The sequence below is a fragment of the Anas platyrhynchos genome, chromosome 1 (genome assembly GCF_047663525.1).
Source record: "Anas platyrhynchos isolate ZD024472 breed Pekin duck chromosome 1, IASCAAS_PekinDuck_T2T, whole genome shotgun sequence".
In the NCBI taxonomy this organism is placed as follows: domain Eukaryota; kingdom Metazoa; phylum Chordata; class Aves; order Anseriformes; family Anatidae; genus Anas; species Anas platyrhynchos.
The window spans coordinates 55,513,220-55,541,049 of record NC_092587.1 but is presented as its reverse complement, the minus strand read 5'-3'; the positions used below and the strand labels follow the sequence as shown (position 1 = coordinate 55,541,049).

Below are 27,830 nucleotides of genomic sequence, written 5' to 3'. Positions count from 1 at the left end.
GTCACCTGAGGAGAAGCTTGATTAATAAAATCAGATAATTAAATATTCTTCATCATGACTGGCTGCACCATTTGTCTTTCTTTTTTTTTTTTTTTTTTAACCTCTTTCATTGTTCTTTTTCCACCTACCCACCCACCCCCAACCCTTTCCCAGTACCTGGAATCTGGAAAAAGCCGAAAGCCTTTCATCTTATCAGGTGTGGTTTATTGCCCCTGGTTACACAGTAATTTTGGTCTCCACTCCATGAAGAGGTCATATGATGGGATATCAGCTCAAGAATTGTCAGTTCATTGGACAAATAAGGCAGGGCCTGCCAATACAATAATAAGAGCCTGATAACGAAGGCACAGAGGAGAGGCAGCAGGAGATGGAGACACAACCATAGCAATTTAAAAGGTGAGGGGCAATCCCAGAAGAATGCAAAAAATACCAGTGGGGGCAGGGAGAGGGAAGGAATAGGAGTATCTAACAACACATTCTTCCCAAAATAAAACATAATGAGAAGATAGAAGTAGCTCATGAGATGAATTACTGGCATTCATCAGCATTCTCTGGGAAATCTTCTTCCCCGTCTTGGATACCTGACTGCTGGTGGGATGATTATCCAGCTAGCTTGCTCAGGAGATAAAGAAAATAATGTTTTATCTCTAGGAGTGCATTGCTAATTCCTGTTCCTACGTGTGTTGCAAGGGGCCTCTCTTTTTCTCTTGTGACTGATAAGATGGGATGATGTTGAAAAGCACCTGTCTGGAAAGTTCAAAGGGTTTCCAGAGTGGAAAAGAGAGAATTTAAACTAAGTCTGATGACTGTGGGGGTGGCTGTAGGATAACCTGGAAACTGCCGGTAAGGGAGGTTTCCATCTGTGTCAACTCCATGTATGTAAGACAAGTTTACTAGGTGTCTCCCTTGCTAGTAAATGGCACGAGGGAGAAGTATTTGTCCTGCCAACTGTTTTTTTAACTCCATAATAGTACACAATCAAATGGTCTGTCAAAGATTTCAGCCTGAAACCAGTAAAGAAAGATAACTGTCACTTGAGCAGGATCTACCAACATGAGGCAACTCTTCCCAAGGCATGTTTAACCTGTGTCTGTGAGGAACATACCTCCTCCTGGGATGACAATGTGATTGCTCAGAGCTCTGTAAATTTGCGCTGACCAGGGGTTGTTCAGGAGTGGGTGGGGTTGGTAAGACTTTTCACCCCCCCCTCCTGATGCTGCCTTCCCCAGATACAGCAGCACAGTTTTTGGTCTCAAGCTGGCCAGAAGAGAGGAGCAGGCAAGCGTGCTCACTTTTGGGTTGCCTCTGTTTCTCCTCCCAACACTTCTGCAGGTCAGCTGGGCGCTAGTGGGGAGAGGAGTGCACCTTCCCAGCTGCATGTTTCCTGGGGTACACCGAGAGCAGGAGAGGACTTTCTGCCCTGTGACTGCTTTGCCAGGAAGATAATGGACCCCCGTGAATGCGTTAGCCAGGGGAAGCCCAGCCTGTCCTTTTCCATTGAGGAGATCTTAAAGAAACCTTCTGCCAGCACCACACCAAGCAGTGAAATCAGGAACAGAATTAACTATACTGAGACTTCTTTAGCCCTAAAAGCAGGATCACCACTTGCCTTTGGTAAGTACATCACATAATGAAAAACGTTCTTTTATTTTTTTCTCTCTTTTTTTTTTCTCTTTTTAAATCTCTACAGCTAAATTTTGATAAGGTAGAATTTTTATTCTTAAAATTTTCAGGAATTTTGGATTTCTGTAGTCAAGCACAAATCATTCATTATATACTCAGAAATAATCTTTTAAAATTAATTTCCTTTTAGCCTCATGGTAGATTGTGTTCTGCTGCCAGCCTTTGGTGGGATTTTGTACAATATGAAGTCCTGGTGTTATTGGAGAGGTGCATATGCAACCTCAGTAGTCATTGCAGGTAGCTCTCTTCAGTAACAGTGAGTTCTTATTGTAAACAAATACAATATCCTTTATATTTCCCATTAAAAAGCAACGGTTCTGTTATTAAAAGAGAAAAAAAAATAGGGGAAAAAAAAAAAAAGAAGAATCACCTGTCACAAGGAAAGATGGGCATTCAGACACAGGAAGCTGACCTAAAACTGCTGCAGCTTAATGAAGTTGTTGGAGTTTCATTTATATCAGGTGAAACTGCCTTGTGTTCTGGAATTACAGCCAAATAAGTATCATTTTCTGATAAATCTGACCACTCATCCTCAAGCAAGAGAAATGGTCTGTAAGAGTCTGTAGATGAGAAGTTTTAGAACTCAATCACTGGAACAAGACATGAGAAAGCATCTGTGTTTAATCATTTCTGCTTATCATCAGGGACGCTAGGTTCTTTCATGTACTAAATAAAGCCAACTTGTAGAGAGCTAACATAATTTTGACTATAGCAAACCAACCACTGCATTAACCTTTTTGACTTCAGTTTCCTCAGTTTAGTTACTTCAGTCGTAATTGAACTTTTACCCCTTCTGAAACTATTTTTTTTTCCTTAACAAAGATCAACAACAAACATATTCTGGATTTAGTATTTATTTTTCTTTTTTAATCTACGTCTTCCATGAAACAGAGGTGTTTTATATAACCAGATACATTCAATTACTGAAAAATGAGCAGGAGCTTTGACGGAAGACTTTCACTCACTAGACAAAGCTTATTGCTATACTTTGCAATACATAGAGATCCTTCATGGGTCATCACTCCATTCCCCCAAAAACTGGATGAACCAGTAGTAAGGGACAGAGTATTTTTCTAAAGACCTGATGTTTCAAGTAGCCACTGCTTATTTGCATTGTTTCAGCTCCAATCAGGATTCTGATCTAGACTGGAAAGCAAAGAAGACCTAAATAAGAAAGGAAACTACAAAAAAAAAATGAACTCTTGGTTGGTTACAGTAGTTGGTCTAGAGGTCAGTCCCACTACTGCTTCTTCAATCATCCTTTGCACAGGATTTGCACTTTCTTGTTCCCCCAGAACACAGGGTGACCTCACTCTGTACAGCAGTTGTTTCCTGACCATGGGGCAGAGCAAACCCACAACACATCTCACAGCCTGGGACCCCCAGCCACTGGGGCTGAATATAATAGCTAACTTTGAAATAGTACCTGCAGCTTTCCACGGAAACCTGCACATGAGGGAAAGGGATAGAGTTCTACTGTATTTTCTCAGAACCACAGAATAGTTCAGGTTGAATGGGACCTCTCAAGGTCATCAGCTCAAAGAAGGGATGAGTTCAAAGACAGACAAGTTTGCTGAAAACCACAGTTAGTGTTGTTGCTTAGCTGTTTCATGACTGGTACTGCTGGAGGGGTGCAGCCCCTAAATATCTGCTAAATCTGCCAGTGCAGATCAGACCTTAACAGCAGCAGATCCAGGCTATGTTTTAAATACATTCCTGAAACATAGAACATAGTAATTTGTAGGAGTGGACAGGCATATAGCTGATGCTGGTGCGAGCGTAATGGATCTCATGCTGATGGAGCCCAGGTGCCAGGTTGCCTAGTCAGGGGAAATGGTGGCATGTGCTCTGTGGGAGTGAGATTTAGTGAACTGAAAGTCCTTTCCATAGGGCCCATGGCCATCACTTCGTGCCACTGGATCCAAAGTGAGACATGTAACACCATGGAAAAGAAAGTCAGTGTTCTTCATAGCATGGACCATAAAAATGTATATTAACAATATGAGACTCTTCTCTGGGAACGGAAAAGCACAGCAGAGACAAGTTTGTTTGTTTTTTTTTATTATAATTCTGTTTCATGATCAGTATGTTGAAGATAGCCAGCTCTGTTTCAATGTGCATGTCAGCTAAACATGCCACTTGAAACACAAGGTCTGACAAAACCATATGCAGGACATGGTGAGTTCCTGGGACTGCATTGCTGTACTGCCAGGGCAGTCCCACCACAAACTGCTCCACCTGAGAATACAGTCAGTTTTCCACCTTGAAAGCAATGCAGGCAGAACAACTAGGCTTTGTCTTTGACTTCACTTCATCATCCAGCCAGAGAGATGTAGTAGCTGTAACAAGAGAATAGTGACCCTTCTCTCCCCTGCTAGGAAGCAAGTCTGGAGTAATTTACTTAAGGCAATGTGAAATGTTAACTAATGAAAATAGCATATATGCATGGAGATTCACTTGTCACTAGAGCTGGGAAGATATAGGAAAGCTGTAGAGATATTTCAAAATGTTGTTTCATATTGCTTTTGAAATTGATCGATAATTTAAAATAAAAATTAAAAAAAAAAAAAAAAGAAAGAAAGAAAATGAAGCTTTTTTACTGTTGGTTTCTGACTAGCTCCATAGATTTACCCAAGCTAATTACTCTTTACTTTCCCATCAGAATTGCCAGTTTTTGCAGATAAGGTTTATTTCAAAACTGCAATACCCTATGCAGTACATCTTGGGATAATTGCTGTATTTCATCAAAGTCATTCAACTTTATGCCATATAACACTGACATTAAACAAATTGTGTAAATAGTGAGCTGTATCTAATTTGACTCAGTTCTGGCCAAGGTCAGGGCACTGAAATGAGCAAGGGAACTTTTTGGAAATTCCAGGATGGGATACAAATCCAGCTGCTTTCCCAGAACAGCTCAGCAGCAGCAAAGAAGGAAGTACTGAGGGTCAGGGCCAAGTCATATCTTACTACAGATTTTAAGAACATTTTCCACCTCCTATATATTATGTATCTGAGCCATGCTATGATCCACAAGAGCAAGAACTGAGCCATACACATATCAGTGGCTCCATGAAGTAGATACCTAGGCCAGAAACGATCATCCAGATGGTCTGCTGATCTAGGCAGCCCAGGGACCAAGATCACACTTGTCCTTAAGTCTAAATGTGGCCACTAAGTGTTAAGAAGATGGGTGGAACCAGGAGATTCAGAATGTCAGAAATGAGGACATAGAGCTTACCCTGGAGTCTTTTTCCAAGACAACACAAGTGCACTAGGTCAGATAACCTTCATAAATTGCTTCCAACCTAAATTATTATGCAATTCTTTGACAAAAATAGAATGTGATGTACAAGTGTTAGCCACTCATAGAAAGATGGAATAGGAGTCAATCACATATAAGATCTCTGTACCTGATTCCTAAGGTTTTTGTAAGGGTGTCTCCAAAGGGGTTTGGAATAAAGATTGTAGTCTTCCTACAAACCCAGTTGTAATATTAGGCATTTGTAAGTTTACTATACAAAAACAACTTACAAGATGACCTGGAACAGCAGCTGTTGATCTGAAGTCTACTGAAAGTTTTGAATTTTTGTGTCACTCCTACCAAGTTAAAAAGAGAACATGGAAAAAGACATTTTAGTATTCAGCTTATGTTTCTCCCCTCTTATTTTTGTCACAATGCCTAGAAAGAGTAACTATGGCCTTTGAAAGGAACACAAATAAGCATGCCCAACAAGTGCTGGTCTCCTTCTTGGTGCCAACACCTTCACTTTAAACAGAGAAGACTTGCAGCCTATTTTAGAAAAAGGGCCAGTACATTAAACGAGTCACTCATCTGTTAAGTGAATTGGTCCTTTCTCTAAAATCCCTTGGAACCTGATTTCAATGTGCTTGAAAGTACAGCTGAAATAATTGTTCATTACTCCCCCAGTTTCTGTTAGTGAGGTTCCACCAACAGGAAGCCCTTTGTCAAGGCAAAGAGAGCTTGGGATGAGGATGTTACACCTGGGAAATTAATAGTAAAAGCAGTAACAGATACAGTAATTATGTTATTACGTCTGCATTATGCCCTGTTGTGTTAAGGATATGCAAATTACTCTGAATTTAACTGTGGCTTCACACACAAGTGTCAATATGGTAATTGTTTACTTCACCGGTAGCAACACTCCACCCCCATTTGTTGCAAAAGAGGAAACAAATGAAGGAATATAACTGAATAGGTACCACCTGGCTAATTATCAACAATTCACCCCACATAACAAGGAAAAACAGACCACCTAAGAAAAAATAATAAATAAATAGATAAATAAATAAATAAATAAAAGTGTACGAGCAAGAGAAAAACAGTGCAATAAAAAGCTGCTTGCACATCTCAGTGACAGACTCTTCTTTGCTCAGAGCCTTAGTAAGGCCCTAAAATCATATGCTTGAGGTCTGCAACAGGTCTGTCTCTCTCCAGTGACTACACAAAGAGGCTTAAATGGAGCTTAGAGCATCTGAAATAACTTCCTGTTTCCAAAAAGAAATCTTGCAATCTTCCCTGACATTTTCCATCCTTTCCTATACAGCTGAAAGTCAAAATAAAAAGACCATTTTGGGCCACAAGTCAAAGTAATTTCTGTGCATAGTAACAGTATGCACGGTAACAAATATCTCATGTCGAGCCAGGCTGAAATGTCATCACCATCCCCACAACAAACAGGAATGAAGAAAACTGCATTCCCTGGGGGTAATCTTACCCCATGCCAATTAATAAATATTTTTCAGAGGTCTCTGCTGGAGCCATATGAATGTGCAATGAAAAATGCTAGCTAGCCTAGATAGCTGCCACTTCAGCTTCTCCATAAGGTTTATATCACTATAATTTGCTTCCTTGATCTCAAACAATACACTCTCCCACTCTTTTCTACCAGTTCATGCAGACATTGGTATTTTCCCATCCATCTATGACAAATTTCCATTGGATTCCCATGGGACAGTGGATTCCCTCCTTGTTTTCTTTTCTTCAGCCTGTAATAATGTTATCCATGTCCATATGTAAATTGTGCTCATCGCTGGGGTATGCAAGTATCTCGGGGAAACACTTTGAGGGGGAAAAGTTGTATATGAAGGATGAAGACATGAAAAAAAATTCTATAACTTAGAAAATGCCAATGTCATTCTGAAGAAGGTTTAGCGACTGCCCCTAAAAACACCTTGCTCAGGTACCCTTGTCTTCATTACTGCAGGATATAATCACTGTTATTTCTGTCCATATTCATCTTCACAGCATCCCATCTAGAAAGGGAGTACAACTAGTCCTTAATTTAAGGATGGGAGATTGAGATAGAAATCCCAGGCTAAGATCCCACACTAACATTGACATCCTCCAAGTTCTTGAGCAAATCATTTAACCCCCTGTCCAAGTTAGGGGCCAGTTCCAGGTCTGCCCTCTTCTTTATCCCATGAATGTTGTTTGAAACCCTACATGTTTTCTTACCAGAAAACTCAAAATGAATTGATCCTAAATGAATTAAATGAGTTCTATTTTGCACAATATCCTTCAAACACAGAGGAGGAAATCATACCATGTTCTTAAAGTTAGCACGGCTGGATGCAGGCAGTTGTATTTAGAAGTTGCCCAAAAGATTTGTGATAAATTGAAAAGATAACATTTAAATAATCATTCCTCATTGACATGAACTTTTGGCTGATTTCCAGAGCTCTTGTAACTGTATTTTCTTCATGTCAGTGTAATCCCTCTGTACAAATCCTATTGTGTTGGCTTTTACTGAGGGCAGAATTGGGCACTTTTTCTCCAGATGTTATAATTATCATTGCTCCAAGGCTGGCTAGAAATAGAACTTATTATTTGTTCAGAAAATAAAATTTCTCTAAAAAGTTAGACACTTTGCCAATGCTATATCCTGCACCAGAAGTAAAATAGGTATTAAAAATGGAGTTTATACCAGTACAATCTGTTGAGTGTCACAGCTGTTATCTGGATATGAGAGGAGAGAGGGGAGAGGGGAATAGCCCTAGGTGCTGCAAACCCCAGAGCCTAGATGTGGGTGACTGCTCAGGAGTGAAGTCCATTAATAGTTTAATGTTCTTTGGTGTTAATAACAGACAAATCTGTGCTGTAACATTAGCTTCACTCTGGTGCTATCTGTGGTGAAAGTCTATTTCACTTATGTGTTGCCTCTTACTCTGCCTTTCCAAGCAAAGAAATCTAAGGAGAAAAACTAGACCAAATTCTAATTAAAGCAGCACAGACCTCTCTTGTTTCTTGGTTATATCTGCTTACTTCTACACTCCCATTCTGAAAATTTCCCACAAGTACCATCCAAAGTTATAAGGTGGAACGAAGCAGAGAGAAGTTTAGATCTTGGGGGGCAAGCTCACTAGGATCATGCCCCTGCAACATAGGGGTCATCCTGGCAATGATGCACAACACAGAAAGATAAAGGTCATTTTAACTATGATCAGGTTAGAATGGTAAACTATCTAGACCACACTAATGTTTCTGTTCTTTTCACACATACTGGAAGGTGCACCTAATAACAGTAGCTTTACCACAGCTTTCTTGTGCTGTGTCCTTCACAGATTCCATCAGCAGGGGTCAAATGGAGAATGACTTACCTTCGGATAAAATGCTTCTCCCTGCCATGTGTACTACACCCATGACCAGAGCAAAGAAAATGCAGGGAGCCCACTGCAGGAGACTTACTGACAGCCCAGCTTCCCTCTTGGGTGAGGAAACAGGCCGTGAACACCTGGAAGGCAAAAGAAAACACGATGAAGAGGAAGATCAGCTATGTGATTTCCCAGTGGACCATCCGCTTCATGGTGAGCACCTCTAGATTCAGACTTTCTCCCAGAATGCCCCAAACCACAGCTGGTATCTTACATGGCACTACGTGGCAATACGTAACAGCAGACATCACAAGTATTTCTTGTTAAGCTCTTGCTTGAGTCAGGGGGATGATTCTTCAGTCTCGTCATTGAAACCATGGAGACCCACCCTCTAAGCTAAGCTCAGGCTTGTAAATCCTACCAGTTTTAATGACAGGGACTAATTTGGGTGTTTATTGCCGTCCTTCTTTGGGTGGCAATCTACAGAGCTAGCAGGAAATGGGCATTGCACAACGTGAGGAGCAAGGCTGCTGAACATGCCACATCAGCTTAACATGCTGTACACACCTTGGACCCACGGCACGGGTGGTGAAGAGGTCATCACCATGCACACAGGCAAACTGTTGATATGCAATAGCTCTGGCATGTAGGATGTGACAAGTGCCGCTTTAAGTTCTTTGAGTTTCTGGAGAGGTTAATATGGACAGTAATACTACACTTCAGAAAGCAGGTGCTTGGTAGCAGTAGTAAGATCTTTGCTGCATGGTTTGTTATGATTCACTCCTTTATGAAAAGGGAAAAGGAAAAAAAAAAAAAAAGGAAAAAATAGCACAGTGCAATTTCAATGAAGGCCGCGGAAGGCTCCTTGTGGGTCTGTGTGACTGCAAATACATGTGGCTTCACTGACATCCACACATCTTCCTCAGCCTATACTCTGCAAGTTGGCAGAGGAAACACGTCTCTCTGTGAAATACATCTGAAAGAAAAGCCTTGCTCCTGCAGCTGCTGCTTTGGTATACATGAGTCTTGTGACAAGCTGCTGTCACCTCCTCCTCCACAAGACAAAGCCTGTCTTGATGCAGAGAGAAGCATCGTAAGACAACCAGATATTTTAGCCTACTTCTGGCCTGTAAGCTGCAGGAAGCTGATGGCAGCAGGGCAAAATCATGTGTTGCATCCTCAAGGTAGAGCCAGGGCAGCATGTCTCTGCCACACAGAACTGCCTGAGAGTGTTAACAAGAAGTGCATTTCATGAGGGAGGGAGTTCCCAGCAATGGGGAGGCCACTTTCCCAGGGTGACAGAGGGGGAAGGCAGGTGTCCTGACTCAGCACTTAGCTTCAATGACCGGCGCAGTGGTTGGTACCAGCCTCATCAGCAAAACAGGGGGAAAGCACGTAATTACCTGCATAAAACTGAGCTGAGCTGAACAGGCCCTTTCAATGACAACTTGTATTTTAAAGGCATTTTAAACAAAATCCCTCTGTTCTCTGGAGGCAGTGGGGTTTTGAAACCAAGCAGAGGTTTAATGATCTGCCGTTTTCTAGGCTCCTGGTTCCCACAGTTGCTGAGCCTTTGATAGAAACTGGCTGAAGGAGAGGGAGGATCTGAAAACACTGGATTGGCATTTTCCCCACAGTGCACAAACAATGATGTTTCAAATTCTGTGCACACACTGTGTCATTCTTAGCAGAGAGCTGAAGCCCTGGGTTTAAAATACTTTGCAGCATCATAAGCTCCAGCCGCGGTCCTCCACTTCGTGTTAGAGGAGAAGAGCGGGTGGCTCCTTTTCTCCTGCCTCTGGCTGAGGCTGGAGTCACCTTTTCCAGATACAGTCAGCAGCAGTGCCTCCGGGAGAGGCGAGATGACACCATCCCCTGCAGCAGTCTATAATCTTTACAGCTTGAGCTAATAGCAAATGAACTTCTCTTACCATGCCTAGCAACTCTGTGCCTCAGGCATACTTTTGGCACAGTAGCTATGGGATGGTTACTTGTCCTCTAAGAAGGTATCTTGGTGATGCCAAACACCCACAGCATATACCACAAAGGTGTCCTCAAGGTCTCCCTTGTGCTCACACTGAGTATGCCTGCAAGTGCCCAGGGGAACAGCACCAGCCTCAGCAGTGGGAGAAACTTCTGACATGGAAGACATCAGTCCCTCACCCTTCTATCTAGATAAAGATTGTACACGATTTGTGACAGAGGGCACTAGGCTCTGGGTAAGCATACACGTGTACAGTTATCAGGGAGCAAAAGAAATCAAGTGAAGAAAACAAGAAGAAATAATATCACTTCAGAAGGAGGAAAGCTGGTGTTTGGTGCTTTTTGGATAGGAGGTGAAAGATGAGGAGGAGGTCATGACAATATGCCCTTCATGGGCAAGAGGTTCAAGATAGCAAGAGAACCCCAACTGTGAACCCTGAGCATGGATTTGGTGCATACTTCCAGGCAAACCTGCAATGGAAACATTGCAGTGTTCCTAAAAACTTGTTTTTCCCACAAGATGGCTTCTGCAACTAAGTGGTTTAGAAACACAGGGTAATTTAAACTAAATAGATTTATGCCCTTATCACAACCTACTTACAGGAAGCAATGCCTCTTGCACTTTGAACTTAGAGGCTGCATTGTAAGCAAAAATAAAAAAGAGAAAAGCCCTCATATGCTAGAGATATGCTTGTGGTGCTAAACTCCCATTTGAATTTGGAAGCCTTCACTCTGCATGTGAATGTTTTCACCCATGACTTGCTGTGTGAGAAGCTCAGCAGAACTTTTCTGGAAAGCCTTGCTCTCAGAAGCAGCACTGGTAAACCCAATTCAGAAGGAGATCTGACTGAGAGAAGCCTTGCTTTGAAGCTGTGGGTACTGATTCTGCTTGGGGCAGCTCTCTGTGAAATGACTGATCAGTGCCATTTTGCTATGTGTAACCACCACCACTGCCACTGTCTTCAAAACTCAAGAACAAACAGGGCAAACTGTGGCCATCAGTCAGCATCTCAGCAAATGCCTGAGTTAAATACTGAGCCCCCACTTTCCTTTTAGTTCCTTCTCTCTGCTCTGTGTGAAACCCTTGAGACAATCAGTTCACCATGACTGATCACCAAAGCCTGAGAGAAGGACGTGTCCCATGCTGGCCAGACCTGTTGCAGCTCCTGCTGGAGACTGCCAAGTCCGGGATCCTAGTTCATATAGTCATGGGCAATTATTTTACATGTGCTGGGTCTGACTGTATACATATCTCTGTCTGTGTCTGCCCTAACCTTTTACTTCCCAAGGCAGTGGATGAGCATGCCCAGCAATGCAATTATTTCATTGGTCCAGCCAGGGAGCAGTCAGTACATTGGTGAAACCAGATAACATCATCAGCTTAATATACTGTCAGAATCCCAGTCTTCTGGGACTTCTTCTCTGGGCAATAATTCAAGTACAAGGTAGATCAGGCTTCCACAAAAGGGGCTTGCTCCTAATTTCACTGGGAACTGGGGGTTTCAGGGCCTGGGAACAACTGCACAATGCTATTTCCTGCAGCTCATATCTTCATTATTCACTGTAGAGGAGTGTGCCATAGTAAGTCAACGTCACTCAAATATTTCTATAGCAGAAATCCTCTGCTCGTTGCTGACTGGGGTCTTTTTACCACTCTTATAGTTTTATTATTATGATAATATCTTTGATCCCAAAGCATATTGACAAATTCTGTTGTCAATTATCATAAAGACAATGGAAAATATGGAGATGAGCCCAGTCCTGGAGAACTTCCAGTATAAGTCATGTCTCTTCTGCATTGATGCCAGTTGCAGGCATCTTTAGCTTAGTGTTTATGTTTTCTCTGAAGCCATAAATTCATTTGTTCTGTTCATTTGCGGATGATATGGTCAAATCCATGTACCCCTGCGAAATGGCATGGTTTATCACTTGCAGAACAGTCTTTTCCCCAATATGCTTATTTAATGCATTTATAAAGCACCCGAGAGACAATGAAGCACTGTATAATCACAATTCCAGATAAATATCGGCTGCCCAGAATACACCAATGGGACTGAGAAAAAGGGCAAAAGCATCCCATTGTCCTGAACAACAAAAGGAAACAATTCTAAATGAAAAGGAAAAGTAGGGGGGGGGGGAAATAAATGCCTATATACAAAATTCTGCTGCCATCGGCTGTCTTACCAGTCTTCTGTTTATTAGTGTGAATAGTCCCTGCAGTCCTGTGTCTCTGAAGTACAGTATTCCTATACACACTGAGAAATGCAGCGAACCATTGACCTTGATTTGGTGGGTTTACCTGAAGCATTGTTGAAGGCTAGTTCTTTGTTTTTCTCCCTCTTTTAAGACTGACTGTTTTTAATCACATCCTGGATATTAAACGAAAGGCATTAAACCTGAATTTTTAACTCTTGCCTTCAGACTACGTTCACTCAGTAGTCTGACTGATACAAGTAAGCACTGAAGCAAGAAAAGGTTGGCAGTTGAGGACTATCATAAATTCTATTTGTGTTTTTTTTTGTTTATTTGTTTTGGTTTTGTTTTGTTTGTTTGGTTGGTTGGTTGGTTAAAGCAAGTGTTAGCATGAAATGCTCTTCTCCAACAGCTCATTCCTTCCAAGGAATTTTAGACCCAAAGGGTATATTACACAGGAGCCAGAGGTTAATTTGTTCCTGCTAGTCAAATCTATGTAATGAGACCACTTGTAAAGTTGATGGCATATCTTGATAAGTTTACTTCAAAGGTCTTATAAGTACTTATTGACTTCTCTGGAATTGTCTGAGAACTTTTCATTACATCTCCAGGATCCAGTGCTTTTAATTACTGTTCATTAAAATTGATGGCAAGACTTTTACTTACTGTATTAGCAGATGCTTTATGCTGAAATTAGAAACATCAGAGACTATGTACTAAAATAATGATGGAATTATATTTTATCGGAGGGAGAGCAGACTCTGAGGCTGGGATGTAAACAAGCATGCCTGATTCATGTCTAGAGGTTTGCAGGTACAAGTAATCACAAAGAGCTAGAATAAAGCAGGGAACTGAAAAAAAAAAAAGAAAAAAAAAAAAAGAAAAAAAAAAAAAAGGCTGTCTGTGCAACCTGTAATAAGCTCAGCTTTCTGACAAAGGTGATTGACCAGAGAGTGTGGGGAGAGCAATGGGGAATCTGTATTTCGCAGTGAAAACCATTATTGGATTAGTCAGGTCACTGCTTTCTCATTGTTCACTGATTGTGAGCATCTTTAACGTGAATTTTGGCAATGGCAGAGCAATCTCAGAAAGTATGTTTTAAACCTGAGATGTAGGTGAGTGGGGAAAAGCACATATATACCTATCCCAAATTCACTTTGACATGAAGGAGTTTGTGAACATGGAGGTCATTTAGCCTGGGAACAGAACTGATACCAGGTGGTGGAAAATACCATGCACCCCTGTCAGTTGGGGTCCCTCAAACCATGGTCTGTGTGCTTGCTCCAGAGTTTTCACAGACCACTGTCTGTGCCAGACTTATGCACAACGGGGCAGCATTGTTTTTAAACACCATCAGCTCTTTGCTGGTGACTGAGAACGGTTATATTCACTGGGGACTCAGGCTGATGGTGAGCACCATCCTCTAACAAACTGCCCATGTGAACTGTTTCACGTGTGCCATCTGCTCCCTGCCAGCTCCTCTGAAAAACAGGCTAAGAAATTCCCACAGCCACCACTATACAGCTTGCTTAAACAGGTTTCTGGCCTAGCATTTTTAGCATTCCAACCCACACTGCCTAAGTCTGCACCTCTCTGCGTTTCAGCCTTGCTGTCAGGTGATTAGGCACTGTACTCTGTGCCAGGGTGAACACGACTCTTCATCAAAGAGTTGCGGACTGAGGAGAAGTTGAGCCTTTAACAGTTTTAGTCCTTCTGCTCTACCTTGACTTCTGCTATGCCTCAGTGGCCAGCAGCTGGCTGCTAAATGCTACGTTTCACTAGCAGGAGGCTCTATGCGGAACACATTGTACATGTACAATTCAGATCACTCTCACTGGCTATGCCAGACCCTCTTGAAAGTGGCTGAAAAAAAATATTTTAATAAAGATTAGCCACGCTGCCATACTCCCACGTAAATAATGCAGCACAAGCTCTTTTGAAAGTCGTGAGCCACCTCTTTAACTAGGAGAGGGACTGCCACAGGCACATCTCTGTACACAGACAAGCACATTTTGTCCTGATGCCATCAGCATGCTGTAATAGCTCTTTTATAGAGTTGCAATTGTTTTTTGCTATGGGCTTGACCATCATAAGCAGAATGTCACCAGAGAAGAACAATGCTCAGAAAAGTCACTGGAAGAAACCAGCTGGGAGACTCAAATATCTATAATTGGTTGAATCAAAAAGGAGAGAGTTACTTCTTTAAAAAGGCTAAAAGGAAAAAAAACACAACCCAGCCAGATATAATGAGGATCATTGTCAAGGCTCCTGAGTTTCTCTCTGAGAAACAAATGGCACAGTCATCTTTGTTACACAGAAAAAAATATATTTTTGAGCATATGAAGCTAAAGCCACTGCTTGCTTATGTAAGTGCTTTCTCTCTTCTTGTCAAAGAAGTAAAAAGTCTTTGGATCTGGCCATCAGATACTGCGAGAGGGTGTCTGTCCAGAAATGACAAAGAGGATTGCAGAAAGATAAACTGATCCCACAAGTTTTACCTATCTAGATTACATACTTCAAAGCAGAGATGTGTCAGCACTGACTTCCAGCCCTTCTCTTGGGGTTTTAATTCCTTATCCCTCCAGTATATGCCCCTCGTATTGAGACTGAGTAGGCTCAATATTGTCTTGGCCTGCTAAGACAGGGCCAAGTGCAAATCAGAGGTTCAATTGCAGCGTTGCAGAGATCTTCACAAAGTAGCATATATTTAGCTGGTTCAGGCACACAGGGCAGCTGAGGCACAGCAGCCCGAGGTGTAGGCTATTTGCCTGCTACAGCCCAGAATGAATTTGCCAAAGCATAGTGTTGCTGCAGATACACAGCTTTTACTCAGCAAACTCAGGTACAAGTACTAGTCTTCAGTATTGATTTGCTTGTACCTCTAATATCTTGCAGCTCTGTTATGGTAGGTGGTGAAAATAAGCTTAGCTAACATGGTATAAACAAGAGATCAGACTCGGTAAGCTATGAGTAGTATTAAAGCTTTAAATTGCCTCCTTTTTTTAAGGGGGGGGGAGGGCAGCATTGCTACACTTTGGTCCACATGGATATTTGATATTTGGAGATCAGAGATCACATAATACAGTATATTGGCTGGAACCTCTAGAGACCAACTTTTCCAACCCCAACTCTAAGCAGGATCACCTTAGATCAGGTTACATAGGCTTTGTCCTGTCAAGTTCTGAATATCTCCAAGGCTGGAGACTTCTCAATCTCTCCAGGACTATGTTCCAGTATCAAACTGCCTTCATGGTGAAAATATTTTTTTCCTATTATCTAATCAGAATTTTATTTGCTGTAATTTGTACTCATTGTTCTCATCCCTTAACTGCACACCTTTAAGAATAATCAGTATTTCAACAAAGTTCAAATGTTTCAACTTGCTCTAGGTCTGACCTAGTAACAAAGCCAGATCTGCAAAGGACAAATGTGCCTGTTTCTGAATTTAAAGAAGTTATACTGCTTTATCAGTGTGAAGAATCTAGCCCTTCCAATGTCAACAATAAGGCAATGTATAGACAGCTGTATCTCTAAGAATCTGCAAATGCTGACATATCTAGCTGCCTGGTGTTTTCAGGCTTGGTTTCAGCAGTCAGCTAACCTGCAAATGACTTTCACAGAGCATAAAAGCACACTTGAATATCCCCAGCTTTTACATAGAAAATAGCTCAAGAAACTCAGACAGTCTTATTTCCCCAGAGACTCTACAGCCACGTTTGTAAAGCCAATGTTACACTTCCAACACTTTCTAGTCTTATATCTTCCACCCACATTCTTTATTAGACTGTAATTCTGAATGCTGTTGTTTGCTATGGGATCTCTAAGCTAAGGTCCCAAGGCAAAGGAAAGTATCAAAGCTACAGTCAGAGAAAGTTTCATCTTGCAAGGCAAAATGTTAACATACAGTCCCAGATTCTTTCTATTTTTCATAGTGTTTTGTGGGTTGGATTTTTTTTTTCTTTTTTGAAACAAAAATAGAATGACTGATTACTTATAGAAAAAATGCACTCTTCTAGATTTCCTACTGGCAAAAGCCTTGATTAGGTCACAGGAGTCTATTTTGTTAGCAATTTAATTTCATTTCCAGTTGAAATCAAAGCCTGTCCTTCAGTCTCTACTGGCCCTGTACCTGACCTCATGTTATTTTATTTTGTTTAATCTGATGAGTTCCAACTTTGAAAGATCTGGTTCCAGTAGAAGTGGCACTTCTGAGCACTGTGTAGATTCTTCCCTTACATAACAGTCTTATCTACAAAACAGCTCACCATGCCCTTTCAAGAAGGAAAAACGTGGAAGATGTAAGAACACACTGACAGCAAGTTTCTTTTGCCTGTCACCGAGCTATATGGGTCATTTTCATACAAAAGATGCTGAAAGGAGACACCAGAAACTCATGAGCCTATTTTCTCTTAAACTGTGTTGTCCAGTCCTGGACACCTTTGAGTGGGACAGATGATCTGGCAGATCTATTCCCAATCCCGTCTATAGCATAATTTTTAATACTGTACATTTCAAAAAAGCAATGGGTCAGTCTTTCAGGTACCATAAAATGTCCCATCTGCACAAAGTTTCTTCTCACACTTACAGCAGCTGTGCATAGACTTTGTCTTCTCATTCTCATATATTCTTTGTATGGTAGTCTTTCTGGATCCTTCTAGACTCATGATCTTTACTACTGAGTTTGTTCTATACCCCACCTCTGTAGAGATAGTATTACATTGTTAGAGATGATTTCTTGAGTCAATGTAGGCTGATTAATTCAAGAAACTCTGCACCAAGTGTCCTTCCAGCACCCAGAAATTCTTAAGCTGGTAGCCAAGTATAAATATTTACATCATCATGCCTGTCTATAGTTTGTATGAATATGCTTTCTGTGGAGAAGTCCTGTAGCTAGTATGGTCTGATAATGTAAACCATTCCTTTTTAGCTCAGGTAGTATTCTCTGATTTGGGCACTAAAAAGTCTTGCCTTTAGGTTTTATTCCATATTATACAGATGATGGTTGTCATGTTCTGTATTTACAGGCAAAAAATATTGATTACTGTTTGTTTGGTACCCACTGTGATGGGGTCTGACCCAGATGGCCTTTGGCATTCATTTCATTCCTATCACAGTCCACTTCAGTCATCTTAATTCTAGAGAGTCTGGTCAATGCATGAGACAGAAGGGTTTATACCGGACCAAATCATTATTTGCTGTATTCTGATGGAATACTAAAAAATACTTTTTTTTTTTTTCCATCTGATGTGACATAGATTTTGAAATGTAGACATTTTCTTTCTTTGCATAGTTGTGAAATTATATTTCAGCTCAGTAATATAAAACATTAAAAAAATACATGAGCCTTTTTTTGCTTCTTCAGAAATCTTCCGGGAGGTAGTGTGGTCTCTCTCTTTCTCCTGAAGGATTTCTGGTTGCTAGAAGTTACATAGACTGCCTTGACATACAAAATCTCACAGGATATGAACCCTGCAAGCATCCCAGGTGTTTATGTACAGTTGGGACCAGAAGAACAAGGGGGTAGTGACAGTTGAGATTAGATTACTTCCTCCACTCTGTTAATGTTGGGGGTAGAGTGCAGCTTCTTCCAGCTTTGGGGAGCGGTCTCCCACTCTGTCAAGAGGCAGGAGCTCAGCTCAGTGTTCAGTGAGATATGTGGGACATCACAGGATGCCTCCAATTTCTGAGACCATGAGCAAGGTCAGGGCAGAATTCACTTGTCTGGATATGCTATGAATTGCCCTGTGAGAGAAATATAAATACCATATGTTGTAATGATACAAATATAGCAGAGATATTCATTACTGTATGACAGGACATGATGTACTTGACAAAATATCACCTTGGTACTCAATCTTACCTGTCTAAAATATCTCCCAGGAGGATATGGAGGCCAACCCCCACAGAGAGGTGTGAGGTAAAAATCTTCCAGACAAGAGACACTGTGAACTACGTTAGCGCTATCATATCCACAGGGGACATAGTGTCTTGGGATTCATATTCTTAGTAATGATAGTCCATATTTCCCTTTTTAATCCACACAGCAATAAATGCCCCTTTTCTTATAGACATATTTTGTGAAGGTTCGAGTTGATGCAACTTTGTAATCAGAGCTTCAAGGAGAGGGTGCCCATTGCTATCTCCAGTATATATGCACAAAAATATTTCTCATTTCAAATCTTTGCCCCAGTGGTGTCAGCAAGATTCAATTTAAATGACATTTTTCCCTTGGGGCTGAAGCCAGGGCTGCAGTCTAATGAGTAGTACTTTGATAAGCCAGTGAAAAGTCTAATGATATGGATTTAACTCTGTTGGACACCAGCTTTATTAGGTTGTTCCTGAGATATGAGAGTATTGACAGTGTTTATGATAAATGACGCTTCTCAGCTACTCTTGCATGGCTGGTCTCCTTTTCAAAGTAGCTGAAGTGTTTAAAAAAGAGGAAATATTCACAACAGAATATATTAACTTACTGGTTCCCATATATTGTCTCCTAGACATCTTCCTACCAAATCAATGAACAGAATTTTTTATTCCTTATTTTCTGTGTCACCAGGGTCAAAATGAAGTTTCCATTACAGAATGAAAGATGTCATTTTCTGGTTGGGGCAGAGCCTAATTTATACCGGTTAAGGTGCTTAGTTAGCTTTTTCACTGCTTTAGCCCCAACAAGGAATAGTTTATGCTACTACTACAGGTGGAAAAGGTGTAAAGTCCCTTTGAGGGATTAAGCTAATCATCTCTGGGTAACTGTTCCCATTAGGAACTGTATGCATCTATTTACATGGTATGCATTGTAGCTGTCATCAGACCATGGAAGACCAAAAGCAATTATTCAAAAAGTTCATTTTCTTCAGCATCATGGTGTCAGTGCCAAATACGTCAGGAGAGATTTGGATTTTTATGCTCCTATAAGGCTGCAATTTTACAAGCTCAGTAGAAAAAAAAAAAACGAACAAAAATGTATCTTGGGGCATAACATTTTGTGCTGTTCATCCAATGTAATCTGGAAGATTTTCCATTTGTGCATCAGAGAGACTTCCAGCCTTGGGATGTGGCTAAAATCCATGTTTTGCAGATCAGTTGCCTTACAGTTTATTTCTGCCACTCCTTTCTCTGCCACTCTGCAAGACACCAACCCTTCAGCATCATTTCAGATCAACCCAGACCTTATTCTAATTTACACCAATGCACTATGTGGTGTACATAGTGCATTATCTGAATAAAATACCTTAGTGTAGGAGGGCATTTTCAAATTAGTGTAGGTGCTGATGGAAAAGTCTGTGTGGTCACACTGCAGTAGTTGAAGGAGTAGAACAGTCACAGAGTCCTCTCAGGAATTCACACCACCAAAAGGTCCCTATACACGGCTCTGTGTATTTTAAGGCCTTATAGTCCTGAAGCACAAATGTGTTTAGAGATTCCCCACACCATAACAATATAGTCTGGAGAATACCGTGACTTTTCTTTGTAAGGTAGTATTTTTAATGCAATTGTTACACAGCAGTGAAGCTGCTGACTATCTCTAAATACTGCAAAAGCAATAGTATGGAAAGAGAGTGGAGATCAGTTAGTCTGGGGTGGTTTACTTCTTTTCACAATGTTCACCCACTTTGGGTACTCTTTGGTCTTGGGAGGAGTAAATTCATCAAAATCAATTCCAGAGGAATAAAATATAGGGGTAAGATCAGAATCAGACCAAGCAACTACACTTATATTTGTAACTTCTCATCTTATCTGTATTTGTGTACCACATGTCTTTTGAAGATGACTCTTCTAATTCTCTTGTTCTCCATCCATGAATCACTCCAACATTCAAGATCAGGTTGGGTATAGTGTAGGGGTGGAGCAACTGGCTTGGGTGAGGCAACAGGGTGGAATAGGTGCAGTGTTGTCAAAGAATGGTATTGGGCAAGAAATAGCTGGAGATGTCTGGTGACAAGCTGACATGGGACAGTAGTTACTGCTGCCCTGGGGTGAGAAGAAATTGGGTTTGTTGATTGTAAGGTGGTTCACTCTCAAGAGGTCCAGCACTGCTTTTCTGCTTGAAGCTAACAGTGATCTAAAAGCCACCGTATCACTCAGCTCAATCTCATAGAGTCAGTACCTATCCAAAATAACTCAGATTCAACTTTTAAGGCAAGAATGAACAAGTTAATGCAAACAGAGCAAGAGAGCACAAGGAAACAATGAATAAGCTGCAGGCTCTGTAGTAAACCCAAGCAGCTTTGCAAGAAACACAAATCTGCTAAAGAACTGAGCTTACACCAACAAGGATCTTGTTCTAAGTTGAAGAAGCAGACCTGACGCAATTTGTCTATGGACAAAAGTTGCTCCCTTTACTCATTATTCCTCCACTGCCTAACAAGATTCACAGACTCCTGACTGTGGAAAAGTTCATGTTAAGTCTAAGGAAAATACAGATTTCTATTTTATTTAATAAATGTCTGCAGGTGATCATGGACATTCAAACCACTCTTCAGAAGGTGCTATACCTCAGAGCCTGGGGAAAGCTTAGAAAAACCAGTATGGCAGGAAAAGATAGGCATGGAAAATTTATAAGCTGAAAGAAAAATGGTGATTTGTTACACTCATGAGAACGGCACCAAGACAAAACAAAGTATCCAGTCATTCATTGCCTTTACATTAAGGGTTTGTTCACAAATAGTTAATAATGGATTACAAATGAGCAGCAGATGTTGTGTGCATGTGACAGATGAGCAACAAAGGTCAAAGTTTCATCCAACGTTAACGGACGTTGATGACAAAACCATTGCAGGGTTAGTGTGGCTAAAATACATAAGGTTTTGTGATTAAAATACATAGGTTTCTGTAGTTGCTCATATGTAATGAATCAGTGGAATTAGCATTGCAAATAGACACTGTTGACTCTCTACTTCAATGCTAAAGTCCACATTCACTGTTGGGTCAAGAGACAGTCACCTATTGTTAGTACACCTTTTGTAAGTACATCTCTAGAAGGAATTGGAGATGCCATCCGAGCTGCATAGAAATTTGCAGAAATTGCTGGATCTCTGAATTTCCTTGTGGTCCTGTGCCCATTTTCTATTTCATTTTCTATGAAATTCAGTGCACCTTTCCTTGTTTGCACAGTTGAGAGGAAAGGGAAACGGAGAATCCGGACAACATTCACAGCTGAACAGCTCCAGGAACTGGAGAAGATTTTCCAGGTAACTCACTACCCGGATATCCATATTCGCAATCAACTGGCAGCAAAGATTAACCTCCCAGAAGCCAGAGTTCAGGTATGTTCTACCTCCAAAAGGCTAAACTCATTGCACCGATTCCTTATTCAGGATATGTCCATAACAGTTTATGCATGAATGACAATGCTAATGAAACATGTGATCTCTTCATTACCTTACAGAGGAGGGCAATATCATTATTCTCCTTTTACAACTAGGGAAAAAAAGTATTTGTCACCCAACTGGGATTAAACAAATGGGATTAAACAAATGGGATTAATCAAAGGGTTAACAGGTGCTCTAAGCATCTTAAATGCACAGCAAATAGGAGTTGCAGATGGTTATAAGCAACCTGTTGGACTCTGTAGCAACAGAATGGACATTTATGAAAATATTTATTAATCATCTATCAACCTTTTATAGGACATTGTAATTCAGTGCAAACTCTCACCCACATCTCTCTTCTACAAGTTCACAAAAAAAAGTTAAAATAACTGTCCAAATGAAAATGTTTTGTTACTGTCCTGTAATTTGGTATTATGGACTATAAATGCCCTGGCTGTAATTTCAGTCCATGGAAACTAATCCTGTTTCCCCCAGCTATAATGTAGCCTTACTAACAGAGCTCAAAATTGACCCCATGTATTCAATACAAATGAAAACTGCTACACTGAAATACACATACCACTGTGTATTGGAATTTGGTGTTGTTTATCAGACACTGCTGTGATGATTTGTACAGTTCCTGTACTTGCCATAATGCCAGAGTTGTCAGTGTACTTCCATGTACATGGCCCACTCTAACAAAGTTCAACACTGATCAGTTTATTGACTATGACATGCCTGGGACTATTGACTAACTGTGGTGATATTGCTTCATAGTTAGGTGACAGGGAGAATTGGAGCAGCATAACTGTAATGTGCCCATTAGCAATATCAGTGCACCCGTATTGCATTTCCAATAGTATGGAGCGCAAGCTGGGCTACTAGTCAGACAGAACACCAAACCACATGAAATAACAGGACTATCTTCTGTTTAAAAACTAATTTATAATCTGTAGGAAGAAAAAAATAGATAAAAGGAAAGAAACGGAATTACCATGGGAAACATCAACCTGAGATGTGCAAGGAAGAAAAAACCCATCGTGTCTGAATTTCAGATGGCAAATTCCCTATCCAGACTGTTACACTTGACACAGAGGTTCTGCATTTCCCTCAAAGGGAAACTGGTCACAGAACTAAAAATTAACAGTAACTTCGGTATTTTTGAAATCAGAGAACCATAGAACCAAAATCAGCTATAAGTCAAATAACCTCAGAGAGAGAATTTAGCAACAAGAAAAGAAAAAGTGAGCATCTTTTTGGGAAACTATGTGAAACATTTCACAACTGTGTGAAAAACTCATGTCCCCCAATTCAGAAACAAAGCTATGTTTCCTACAAAACAATTTAAGTGGACAGATGGAATTACTCCTTGCATGTGTGCATGCCTACATCCAACACAAAATGAAGAAAGCTGGATGAGTAAACATTAGAAACAGAAAGTTATAAAAAGAAGGAATAAGCGAAGCTAAAGTATACAGGCCAAATATGTGGTCAGATAAACAAAGGATCATCAGAAACTCAATAAAAGTACATTAAGAAGAAAAAAGTGAACAATTTTATTGATCTGTTACTCTATAGAAATAGTGGGACAGTCAAGGAGAGTGCAGAAATGGCAGAGATGCTCAGTCATAATTTCTGCTCTGTCCTTGGAAATATGTCAGATAAGGTGGCAGTATCACATGATGGTGATGAGAACTTTCTATCAGGACAACGTTGAATAGCAGCTACAGACTGACATTTTTAAATCCAGAATCTCAGTGACTTGCTTCTAGTAGTTCTTAAAAAGCTGTTTGAGACACACTTTGGATCATCAGTTTTGATATTCGATCAGTCCTGTAGCACAGTGGAAGTTCTGGGGACCTGGAAGAAAGCTAATGTTGTGTTGATATTCAGAAGGGTAAAGAGAACAACCACATAATGACTGACCCGTGAGCCAAACACTGATTTCAGCAAAAAGATGATAAAGCGTATATGAGTCCCTACTCATGAAGAATTAAAGAAACAGTAATATATTTAATTCTGATCAACGCTGGCTTATGGAAAAGAAGATGTTGTCAAATTCATCTTTTTTTTTGATAAATTATATTTTTGGCTGATAGAGGTAATAACACTGATGGGGTGTCACTGTAAGGACCTTGCCCTTGGTCTTCCACTCTTCTTGGATTAAGAAAGCAGAGCAGATCAAGATGTTATGTTCTAGTACACAAGAAGCAAGATGTGCAGCAGGTGTTCAATTGCAAATGAGGACATATCAAAGGTGGCCTCTCATAGGAACCATTTACTGACACAGAGGTCAATGTGAACTGCATAATCAGTAAAATCTTTACTGATAGAGTTATGAAATAGTAAGAAGATAAAGGACTGGTAAATAAGGAAAAGGCTTGTTCTTTAGCGTGCCCTAGGTCATTGGTCATGTGTCTGCAAGAGAACAACACAGGGACAATGACAGAGCAACAGACAGAAGCCATTCCTAGAATATGGGGAGCACCACCCTCCCTCTGTGCTGTTATAGCCCCTGTTTCTTCATACAACTTGCTGAGAACCCTCCCTCTCCCTCATTCTGCTCCTGGCTAATGCTACTGCTGTGATGGGCAAATGAGTCTTTTGTGAAATCTCAGGCAAGATTAAGGAAGCAGTTGACCCTGGCTTGAGCACCATTGTGACTTTCATGAGCACCCATGGGAATGTTGTTCTCTGTCTCAGTGCCACAGCTCAGGAACACTGGAAAATTGAAGGTTACTAACATGCAGGGAAAAAAAAAAATTGTATCAGTAGGTTGCAATCTGTGGTGGACGGAGCAGGGAGGAATATGATTAAATCCCAGTAAAGAGAAGTCAGGGTGCACGTTTAGAAATCATTCTGGGGAGGGAGGTTTTCTGAAGAACCAGCTGAGCAGAAAAGGCAGTTTAGGCTCTGAACACAGCTATGCCTATATTAAAAAATAAAAATCTATGAAGTGAAGACTTTATCCCACATGCAGACTCTCGAAGAAGCACTTAAAAGGTTGAATTTTTGGCTTTGGCACTCCCCTCTACCTTCAATCACTTAATCGATGGTAAAGAGGACCCATTTCATGGTTTTGTTTCACTATATATCTACTACCTGGTAGAAAGGGAATGTTATAGCTCATACAGACTGAGCAGTTCTCAAACACACACAAACCCAGCAAAAAAGGTCTGTCCTTTCAGTAACCTCAGATACTTCTAACTACCAGCAATATAGCAGAGGTCTCCTGACGTTCCCATTACTTGCTGGGCAAGAGATGCAGAAATAATTGAGCTGTTCATTATTGTATTTAAAATGCATGTATATTTACAACAAACAGCATATGGTTTTGATCCCTAACACCTTGTGTTCATCCGAATCTCTTGCCAAGAAAGAAATGTTTACATTCAAACAGCAAGTTCCAAAGCCAGCTAGTCTGCAATGGAAGGGGAATTCAACTTTCACATCAATGCAACAAGATGTACTACTGTGGCTGCACAGTAAACACTTGCATGCCTCAGCCAGAAGCCAGACAAATCAAACCAGCTGAAAGATGAAAGAAGTTCTCCCTTGAGAAAATTAGTTGTCAGTTGTCCAGTGCAAAAGAGATGGCAGATAACATAGAGTGCTGAATGACTCAGAAGTTGGCATCCCCATGGGTCTTTTGCTTAGGATCCTTACATGAATTTCAGAATGTTATAAGCTAAATACAAGAAGAACCTTGTTACTATAGCTCCATGGGTGACACACATTTACTGCAGTCCAGCAAACATCTATGTGAGTCTTTTCCTAGTCTATTCATTTGAGAGCAGGGTGACAAAGTCCTGCAATGCAATAAGTTGCACCTCCTAAGGAAATCATAATGCCACATCTCTTGACTGTGAAAAAGCTGTGAAGCTTTGACCATGAAAGGATTTACTTTCCAAGGAGATCCCTGGAAGACCTGCTGCACACTGTCCTACTGTCTTTCCATAAAGAGGGGAATGGATCTAGTCCATTACTACAGAAACAGGGCTCTGCTACAACCTCAAATGATATATAATTTTTGTAAAAAGTTTTGAGTGAAACAAAACCAAATGCTCAATAACAGCTGTGATTCTGTGAGAGAAAAGTGGCTGTTATGATTGTGCAGAGATCTCAATGTGTTATGCAAAATGCAAAAGGTGTTGTGTCAAACCCCATGTTTTCCTTTAGGTTCAGCCTCTGGTTTTGGTGAGGTCATTTAATGAGCAGGAAAATTAATTGAATGTGAGCAGTTCCTTCTTTATCTGCTGCTCATTTCTGTGCCCTTTCATTTCTGCCTGTATCTAGATCTGGTTCCAAAACCAGCGAGCCAAGTGGAGGAAACATGAAAAATTTGGCAACTTTGGTGGCCTTCAGCATCTGACAGAAGTTGATTTCATTCCTGCTCCCAAGGCAGATATCGCAGTAAGTATTGGAGGCCATGTATAAAACCAGTGAGGGGGAGAAAGCTATCCTTCACCAGGTTACCTCTTCACATGGGAGGACTGGAAAGGACAAAATGGTGATATGATCAAGTTAAATCCCAACAAATATGGTCAAATAAAATTCATTTTTCTAAATATGTATTATTCCTAATATTATTCCTGTATATATGCCATGAGGGTTATCCTACCCTATTTTACTTCTAAATCATATGCTTGTAAATCATGTTTTGGATCAAAACATCTTAAACACCTGCAACGTCCTGAACAGGAAGAAATATGACATTTGTAACCACAAAGATGTATTTCTTTAGGCAGTCAAGATCTTTTTACAATGTGCAGCCTACTTAGGGTCATCAAGGCTTTTTGCCCTTGCCCCATATCCTTGCTAAGCCCAAGGCAGTTAATCTAGGCTGGCACACAGGCTGTTTCCTTGACAGGAGTGCTTCCATAGATAGAACAAAGACTATTTTGCCTTGCTCTCTGACTGACAGCACATCACTGGGTTTTAGGGAGTCTATTCTAAACTTTTCTTCTTAATTACTGAGCACCAGGGAAACAGCCAAGGTTGATTGCAAATTGTATCTAAGTAAAAGTCAGTATTGATTTACCTGAGACTTTGTTTTTGTTCTTGAAAGGCTTCTAGCTTGATGCCGAGAAAGCTCGCTGCTACTGTCCCTGCTGTGGGATACTACTCACCACTGCAAGGGCAACTGACATCTGCTTGGCTGCCCAACATGCTCTCCTTCGTCCCTCACCACCTGGAGCTGCTTCCATTCCCAAAACCATATTTACTTTTCAATGTCCTCCCCCCCTATGGCACCTACAGCACGCCTCTGCCCCACAAGTTGGAACAGAGCAGTATCTGTGCCAGCTCCACATAAAGGAGGATATGGAGGAGCAGGGGACTTGGGGTGCATGCCTATATCACCCATGACTGTTTGCAGGGGGCAGGTGCTCTCCTCAAACAAGCATGCTGGGACGATGAATAGCCTGTGGCACGAGGTCAGCTTGCTATGTGAGTGCCACCACAAGAAGCTGCAGCCTAGTGAACATGGGCGAGAGCCACCGTGGACGTGGAAGGAGATTCCTGTTGACCTAAGGAGCAGCATGCTCTGTAGAAACCAAACTGCTCAGCCAAGAGCTTCTCCCTGGGAGGACAGTGCACCAAGCCGAGTGGTCCTGCAAAAAGGACTGGGGTTTTACTCAGCCCTGATAACACAGGATGACACAAATGCACCGATGCCTTGCAGCAGGGAAGATGTCTATGATGAGTGCATAGGTTCATCCAAAAGGGTTTTCCTCTGTATGTTTTGGTTTCTTTCCTTGGACATGCTGGTCGTCATGCTGGGAGGGGGGAAAAGAACATGTTTAGGTCAAAAATCAGATTTTTAAGATACTGTTTTTTTCCAAGGATTTGGTGAGGGAAGGGTGTGGGTTTGATTTGCTGGCTGTGTGTTTGAGTTGAATATATAAAGGGGTGCAAACACAGTTTGAGCTTACTTATGGCACTCTGAGAGGGGTAGCAGTGCTAAGCTCTGGATTTGGTACTGTGAGTCTCCGGGGGCAGAAGAGTTCTTCAGATGGTTAATTAAAATGCTTATGAGGAAGCCTC

At 41.0% G+C, this 27,830-nt stretch overlaps 1 protein-coding gene and 1 long non-coding RNA gene across 7 annotated transcripts in view; one reads left to right on the top strand and one right to left on the bottom strand.

Moving 5' to 3' along the window:
* The window catches only part of LOC106015667 (uncharacterized), a 159,395-nt gene that overhangs the window by 94,253 nt on the left and 37,312 nt on the right, over window positions 1–27,830 (bottom strand). For all 5 annotated transcript variants that reach the window (XR_003494973.3, XR_011809433.1, XR_011809429.1 and 2 more), the window contains exon 2: window positions 8,305–8,438. This is a non-coding gene — a long non-coding RNA (uncharacterized lncRNA). The remainder of the gene's footprint in view (window positions 1–8,304; window positions 8,439–27,830) is intronic.
* ISX (intestine specific homeobox) lies at window positions 206–27,830 on the top strand. 2 transcript variants are annotated; one of them, XM_013095613.5, is made up of 6 exons: window positions 206–396; window positions 1,333–1,614; window positions 8,269–8,511; window positions 21,589–21,740; window positions 26,082–26,198; window positions 26,854–27,830. In XM_013095613.5, the coding sequence occupies exons 2-6, from the start codon at window positions 1,446–1,448 to the stop codon at window positions 27,097–27,099; spliced, it is 927 nt and encodes a 308-aa protein (XP_012951067.4). In that variant the 5' UTR covers window positions 206–396; window positions 1,333–1,445; the 3' UTR covers window positions 27,100–27,830. The 2 variants fall into 2 exon arrangements, with proteins under 2 accessions (XP_012951067.4, XP_071894285.1); XM_072038184.1 differs by lacking the exon at window positions 206–396 and having other exon boundaries at window positions 1,073–1,614.

Coding starts and splice junctions, on each gene's coding strand:
- ISX (XM_013095613.5), top strand. CDS start 1,446: ATGGACCCCCGTGAATGCGTTAGCCAGGGGAAGCCCAGCCTGTCCTTT. Junction 1,615..8,268: donor AGGATCACCACTTGCCTTTG/GTAAGTACATCA, acceptor TGTCCTTCACAG/ATTCCATCAGCAGGGGTCAA. Junction 8,512..21,588: donor AGTGGACCATCCGCTTCATG/GTGAGCACCTCT, acceptor TTGTTTGCACAG/TTGAGAGGAAAGGGAAACGG.